The sequence below is a fragment of the Salmo salar genome, chromosome ssa16 (assembly GCF_905237065.1).
Source record: "Salmo salar chromosome ssa16, Ssal_v3.1, whole genome shotgun sequence".
NCBI classification, from domain to species: domain Eukaryota; kingdom Metazoa; phylum Chordata; class Actinopteri; order Salmoniformes; family Salmonidae; genus Salmo; species Salmo salar.
In genome coordinates, this window is record NC_059457.1 from 60,251,744 (window position 1) to 60,259,462 (window position 7,719).

Below are 7,719 nucleotides of genomic sequence, written 5' to 3' on the forward strand. Positions count from 1 at the left end.
GTTTGCAGGCTAATGCTTGGGTAAAAGAATGAGTAGCCTAATTAATGGTATACATTGATAGCATAATCATTACAAAGAGGGATAAGTAATTGGTTGAGAAATACACAAACAAAGTCATACATATAGAAACGCTTTTATTTCCATTATTGTTTATTGTAACAATTATTTGATGAATCCAAACTATTGCTCTTGGTATATGATTGGTTTGGGCAATACACATTCATTTGCTCTTTCTATCAAGAAGTTTGCATAGAAAAATGAAACAGTATAATTGTGTCATACAAAAAAGATAATTCTACCCGTAAAGGTAGTAACGAATAAACAAATACATAAATCATTTACAAGTGCATTCATTGTCCATGTGTAATCAAACACAAAATGTTAGACACTTCAGGGGTTTCATGTCAACTGAGACTGCTCTTCTCTGTGTCACGGAGGCTCTCCGCACTGCTAAAGCTAACTCTCTCTCCTCTGCTCTCATCCTTCTAGACCTATCTGCTGCCTTTGATACTGTGAACCATCAGATCCTCCTCTCCACCCTCTCCGAGCTGGGCATCTCCGGCGCGGCCCACGCTTGGATTGCGTCCTACCTGACAGGTCGCTTCTACCAGGTGGCGTGGCGAGAATCTGTCTCCGCACCACGTGCTCTCACCACTGGTGTCCCCCAGGGCTCTGTTCTAGGCCCTCTCCTATTCTCGCTATACACCAAGTCACTTGGCTCTGTCATATCCTCACATGGTCTCTCATATCATTGCTATGCAGATGACACACAATTAATCTTCTCCTTTCCCCCTTCTGACAACCAGGTGGCGAATCGCATCTCTGCATGTCTGGCAGACATATCAGTGTGGATGACGGATCACCACCTCAAGCTGAACCTCGGCAAGACGGAGCTGCTCTTCCTCCCGGGGAAGGACTGCCCGTTCCATGATCTCGCCATCACGGTTGACAACTCCCTTGTGTCCTCCTCCCAGAGTGCCAAGAGCCTCGGCGTGACCCTGGACAACACCCTGTCGTTCTCCACTAACATCAAGGCGGTGACCCGATCCTGTAGGTTCATGCTCTACAACATTCGCAGAGTACGACCCTGCCTCACACAGGAAGCGGTGCTGGTCCTAATCCAGGCACTTGTCATCTCCCGTCTGGATTACTGCAACTCGTTGTTGGCTGGGCTCCCTGCCTGTGCCATTAAACCCCTACAACTCATCCAGAACGCCGCAGCCCATCTGGTGTTCAACCTTCCCAAGTTCTCTCACGTCACCCCGCTCCTCCGCTCTCTCCACTGGCTTCCAGTCGAAGCTCGCATCCGCTACAAGACCATGGTGCTTGCATACGGAGCTGTGAGGGGAACGGCACCTCCGTACCTTCAGGCTCTGATCAGGCCCTACACCCAAACAAGGGCACTGCGTTCATCCACCTCTGGCCTGCTCGCCTCCCTACCTCTGAGGAAGCACAGTTCCCGCTCAGCCCAGTCAAAACTGTTCGCTGCTCTGGCACCCCAATGGTGGAACAAGCTCCCTCACGACGCCAGGACAGCGGAGTCAATCACCACCTTCCGGAGACACCTGAAACCCCACCTCTTTAAGGAATACCTGGGATAGGATAAAGTAATCCTTCTAACCCCCCCCCTTAAAAGATTTAGATGCACTATTGTAAAGTGGTTGTTCCACTGGATATTATAAGGTGAATGCACCAATTTGTAAGTCGCTCTGGATAAGAGCGTCTGCTAAATGACTTAAATGTAAATGTAAATGTTTTCTGGAATATGACATTGAGCTAAGCGTTCAGCATCCTCTCGTTATGAGTCTCGTACGACATAAAGTTGTCCATGGGAATATCAAAGCGCTGTGATGAGCTTGCATAAAACGGATGAAGACATTGTACTCCTGCCAGACCTTGAGGTGCATATTGTATCGAAAGGGCATAGCTCTTGTCGAACTCCGTCGTTGACTTGTGCTTGTAGGAAAAGTTCCCATTCACGCTCAATGGTGGACTTAGTGGTCCCTCAAACCGGGGGCTGGTGCTGGTACAGTCTGTGAATGTAGTTTCAAAGAACGGCTCAAGCGCATTGTCGACAGTGTGGGGCTTGGCGTGGTGGATATGGGAGCTGTCCATGGTACCATACGGCGGGCTAGGGTAAGGATAGGAGGGGTGCAAAGAGAAGGATGCAGTCGATGTTTGGTGCACCTGAGATGGGATGTCCTGGGCCTGCTCTGGTAAAAACGTCCAGGGGTTGAGCTGCAGACATCCTGCCACTAGATTGGTGGTGGGCTGGGACAGTCCTTGGCATAGAGCCTGCACGAACAACATCAACTCTGGACTTTCATCCGATTGCAAGATCTCAGAGAGAGCCCATATGTAATTTTTTGCCAACCTCAATGTTTCTATTTTGGAAAGTTTCTGAGTATTGGAGTAGCAAGGTACAACTTTACGCAAACTCTCAAGCGCATCATTGAGCCCGTGCATACGGTTTCTCTCTCGCTCGTTGGCCTTAATGCGTCGGACCTTAAACCTCTGTTGTCGGGCTTTTGTCATTTTCTTCCTCTTGGTCCCACTCCTCTTAGGACTCTCCTCAAGGCTCTCTTCTTCCCCCAACCCTCCTTCTTCCCCCTGCTCCTCATCGTCGTTATTCTCTTCCATTCTGTTGAATCCATCATCATCGTCATTGTCACCGTCCATACTCATGGTCTTGTGCGCACCGTTTACTGTTTCCATGTTCTGAGTGTTGCGGCTTTCCTCGGTCCATTTGGAAACATCCTGCTGTGACACTGGCATGGCGCTGTCCTCTGTGTTAGAGGGTCTGTCAGGGCAGAGAAGGAGAAAGTTACTTACATAGTTCAAAACTGCTGATACAAAGACACCTGCGGCAAATGTGTGTAACTCTATGTAATCCTAACACCCATGTATGATTATGTAACTGCATGATCTGAGCTTAGACAGATTCAACTATTAATGCCTGCCAAATAGCCATGCAAGCAATGAATCATTTTATGAGGCATGGTAGGCTGAATGAGCCACTGATACATTCATCATTATCATCCCTATGCATCATCCCTGTGCATAATAAAGTGCGTTTGCTATTGTTTTCATAAATAGGCCTATATACCACAACAAGTTGACCCTTATGTTGAATAGCCCTATAACCACTTCTCAGTACGATGTACTAGTAAGTGTAAAATATAGGCTATAAAACTCCACAGTCCCCCCCCCCCCCAAAAACCCCCCCCCACTAGCAGAGTAATGTTTAAACCCAACACAAATAGCAGTCTACAGGCAATAAAAAGCTGACAAGAGACATTCTTAAAACTGAAACTATAAATAATTACCTTTTAATGCATTTTATGTTGTTAAAAGAGTTCCATATCCTTTGAAAAGTTCTGATTCAATCTGTCTGCAAACTCCGGATGCTGCAGTTTTATAGTATTGATACTGAGGCTGACTGATGGTGTAGTGCACCTATGGATGCACTTTGTAAAATCCCTGCATGGACAATGGTGGGATCAATGACCGCCCCTTTCTCCGACACGTGCCATATGGCGGGCCAAGACTCCGGCAAAAGGCCTCAAGCCTCACGTGACGTTTCCAATTTAGATTCACCGGACCTCTGGGTGCCTTCCCTATCGTGGCTGAAAATAAAACTACCATCTGTCACCAGTCAGAGACTGCATGGACCTGTTTGCACCCGAAGGATACATTAACTCCAATTAGCAGGCATGTGCCATGAAAGAAGCATCCTCACATTCACCCTAACCTATTTCACCCAGCAACATAGACCTGCATTTTGTTTCCATTAAAGGTCTAGAGTTATGACAGAGAGAGGGTTGGTTATAGGCCTACAGTTATGCTTAGTGTGACAGTGTGAATTTGTTTTGGTCAAATGTTGGATTTGACTGTTGGATTAGCCTAATAGCCTAGGCAATTGACATAGGCCTATTATTATTAGAAATGTCAGGTAGTAGCCTATTCTAGGCCTACAGGGAAAAGCTTGTAGCCCTAAAGAGTGCCCTTCACAAGAAAGTTCCAGGCCTAAATGCACAATAAGAGAGGTAGGCCAGTGGGTCAGACAAGTCTAAACATGGATTTAATTGGGTTATAAAATATTCTGCTTTCAGAGTGCAATCTCTCTAACTGTGCGTGCCTTGGCTGGTGGCTCGAGAGATGGTCGATGCGAGGTCTGAGCCAAAAGTCCTTCTCAACCAGGGTTGGGAACGCAAGCCGCACACGCAATAACAATGTACCAGTGTTTTCCAATTCACTAACTTGGTCAGACGTTTAACCTCTATGGGCTAGGTGGGACGCTAGCGTGCCACCCGTGGTGCACTCCATCAACAGCAGGTGCATTTCAAGAGCGGCAAATTTGAATCCAAATAAATGTCAAAATTCAAATTTTTCAAAAATACAACTATTTTACACCATTTGAAAGATAAACATCTCCTTAATCTAACCACGTTTTACGATTTCAAAAAGGTTTTACGGCGAAAGCATAAACTTAGAGTATGTTAGGACAGTACATTTACAAGAGTTGTGTGTAATGTTTTGTCAAGTCAAAGACAGGGTCACCAAAACCATAAAACCAGCTAAAATGATGCACTAACCTTTTACAATCTCCATCAGATGACACTCCTAGGACATTATGTTAGACAATGCATGCATTTTTTAGTTCTATCAAGTTCATATTTATATCCAAAAACAGCGTTTTACTATGGCATTGATGTTGAGGAAATCGTTTCCCTCCAATAACCGGCAGTCAAGTCAGCGTCACAAATTAAATAATTAAAATTAGAAAACATTGGTAAAATATTATATTGTCATTTAAAGAATTATAGATTTACATCTCTTGAACGCAATCAACTTGCCAGATTTAAAAATAACCTTACTGGGAAATCACACTTTGCAATAATCTGAGCACTGCGCCCAGAAAAATACGCGTTGCGATACAGACTAGACGTCATGTTGGGGAGATCTAAAATCGAAAATACTATGTAAATAATCCATTACCTTTGATTCTCTTCATAAGATGTCACTTCCAGGTATCACAGGTCCATAACGAATGTAGTTTTGTTCAAAAAAGCTCATCATTTATGTCCAAAAATCTCCGTCTTGTTAGCACATGATCTAAGCCAGCCGGACTTCTCGTCATGAACGAGGGGAAAAAATATATTTCCGTTCGTTCAAACATGTCAAACGTTGTATAGCATAAATCATTAGGGCCTTTTTTAACCAGAACATGAATAATATTCAAGGTGGACGAATGCATACTCTTTTATAACGTATTGGAACGAGGGTACCCAACATGAACTCGCGCGCCAGGTGTCTAATGGGACATCATCGTTCCATGGCTCTTGTTCGGTCAGATCTCCCTCCAGAAGACTCAAAACACTTTGTAAAGGCTGGTGACATCTAGTGGAAGCAATAGGAAGTGCCAAAATATTCCTCGGCCCCTGTGTTTTTCAATGGGATAGGTTTAAAGTCAATACAACACATCAGGTATCCACTTCCTGTCAGAAAATGTCTCAGGGTTTTGCCTGCCAAATGAGTTCTGTTATACTCACAGACACCATTCAAACAGTTTTAGAAACTTTAGAGTGTTTTCTATCCATATATAATAAGTATATGCATATTCTAGTTACTGGGTAGGATTAGTAACCAGATTAAATCGGGTACATTTTTTTTATCCAGACGTGCAAATGCTGCCCCCTAGCCCTAACAGGTTAACAGCTGCTCTTTTCTATTCAACGTAATCCAAAAAGTAATTGACGTTTTGACCGTTGCTCTGCTGATATCACTTTGGGATTGTCATGATGAGTTATATGCCTAAATGCTTGCTTGACCGAATAGGTTAGCCAGGGATATTTGCTGGCAGGTTGCTGTAGACTGTGGTAAGACCATCCATGCCAATTTTAAAACAAACATAGGAAAGTTATTTGTTAAAGTCTTAGTTGATTGTTCAATAGCCTAATGTCCTTATGTCCCCATAGGGAACATTTTCAGGACCACAGACAACTACCCAATGTCAAATGCGTGCATGCGTGTGTAAGTACAGTAAGGTAGCCTACTCCTTTATTTCAAGGTGTGGATATTCCACTAAAATAAAAACCCAACATGATTTCCCACTCAACTTGGTTGCAATTTATTCACGCACACAGTTTATACATTCACATCTCTTTTGTTTTGTTTGTATTGTGCCCCATTCATTGGGAAAAATATGTCTTTCTAAAACACTCAAATTCAACACCTTATGCCTGTCATTCTCTTGTGAAAACACTACATTTTTTAAATACATCGTAAAATATCCTAATTTTACATTGTGTTGTAATGTTTGGAGCTTTTGTTTGTTTGAGATGTGACGCAACCCAACAGTAGGCCCACTATTGGCCTAAGTTTTAAGCAAATGAAGAGGATATTTTTACACCTCTCCCCTTACCCTGTAGTCTACATTGAATGGTCTTAGAGCTGTGTGTGTAAAAATGTGACATGATGGGAGAAAATACAGTCAGTTCAACTCAGTTACACACCCTCTCATGGCTGACTTCAGTATTGTGATAACACAGTTACTCTTAGTCATTTAGACACCTACTCTGACATATTTTTTCTAGACATGAGGTAATTCCATCCCAACTCCGGTAGCACCAGTCAATGGAATGCGGACAGCAAAAGGCCATGTTTGTGTGTGCTGGACACATTGTGGGCTTCATGTCCTTTTTGTCCTTACCTACAAATGCTACATTGTCAATGAGAAAATGTATCTGTATCTCAATCGGTAAGAATTGAGAAGAACCTCTGTCTTTATGTGTTCCCTCCCGGTCATGATACGAGCAGCGCTGTTGATGATATGCTGTAGCTGGTTAAGACTGGTCTTATTGCAATGATGTAGTGTGGGAAGCCAAACTGTGGCACAGTAGTCCATGTGAGTTGTTAACATGGTGTGCTAAATTGTCAGGATGATGTCCTTGGAGACGAAGCCCCTTGCCCTTTTTCGAGTGCCAAGCCCAGACAGTTGTTTGCCTGTGACCAGGCTGGCGTGTTCAGTCCAGTGTAGGTGTTTTTTTTTTAAATCTGTGTTTAGGTAATCCTGCCTAACGCGGCTTTTTTAAAAATGTATCGCGTAGTAAAACTGCATAAACCTAATGTCAAGTTAAAGTGTACTGTTAGCTAGCTAATGTTAGCTGGCTGGCTCGCTAGCTAACGTTACGTGTATGCTCTTCACTTTCTGGAGGACCGAGTTTTGAAATCAGTGGAATTCGAGTATGATAGCTAAGGAGATGGAGAAAACACCTGTCTCCAGATTACATCTTCAAACTAAGGGCAACCATGGCATCCGGAAGGAGACGCATCCAACCATGATATATATGGGTAAGATAGTAGACTATCTTACCCATATATATCATGGTTGGATGCGTCTCCTTCCGGATGCCATGGTTGCCCTTAGTTTGAAGGGCAAGTTTGAAGATGTAATCTGGAGACAGACATTACACATTTCTAATTTTGACAGAAAGTGGGTTCATTTCAAGTTAAAGTGTACTGTTAGCTAGCTAACATTAGCTGGCTGACTCACTAGCTAATGTTATGTGTATGATCTTATTCTTTGTATCTCAAACACATTTGCTTGACTAGTTATAGCCTAATGTTAGCTAGCTAACATTGAACCTGGTTGGTTAGCTACCTGCAGATTCATGCAGGGTAGTAACGTCATGAGTTGGGATTATGGTTCATTGTTTA

General features: G+C 43.4%; 1 protein-coding gene across 1 annotated transcript; it reads right to left on the reverse strand.

Moving 5' to 3' along the window:
• Positions 1 to 1,692: 1,692 nt before the first annotated feature.
• On the reverse strand, positions 1,693 to 3,465 carry LOC106574388 (neurogenic differentiation factor 1). Its single transcript, XM_014150242.2, has 2 exons — positions 3,327 to 3,465; positions 1,693 to 2,800 (listed from the first exon to the last, which is right to left on the reverse strand). The coding sequence occupies exon 2, from the start codon at positions 2,773 to 2,775 to the stop codon at positions 1,777 to 1,779; it is 999 nt and encodes a 332-aa protein (XP_014005717.1). The 5' UTR covers positions 2,776 to 2,800; positions 3,327 to 3,465; the 3' UTR covers positions 1,693 to 1,776.
• Between the last annotated feature and the right edge of the window lie 4,254 nt (positions 3,466 to 7,719).

What these genes read in the sequence shown, in the direction of transcription:
- LOC106574388 (XM_014150242.2), bottom strand. Translation starts at nt 2,775, where the DNA reads ATGCCAGTGTCACAGCAGGATGTTTCCAAATGGACCGAGGAAAGCCGC.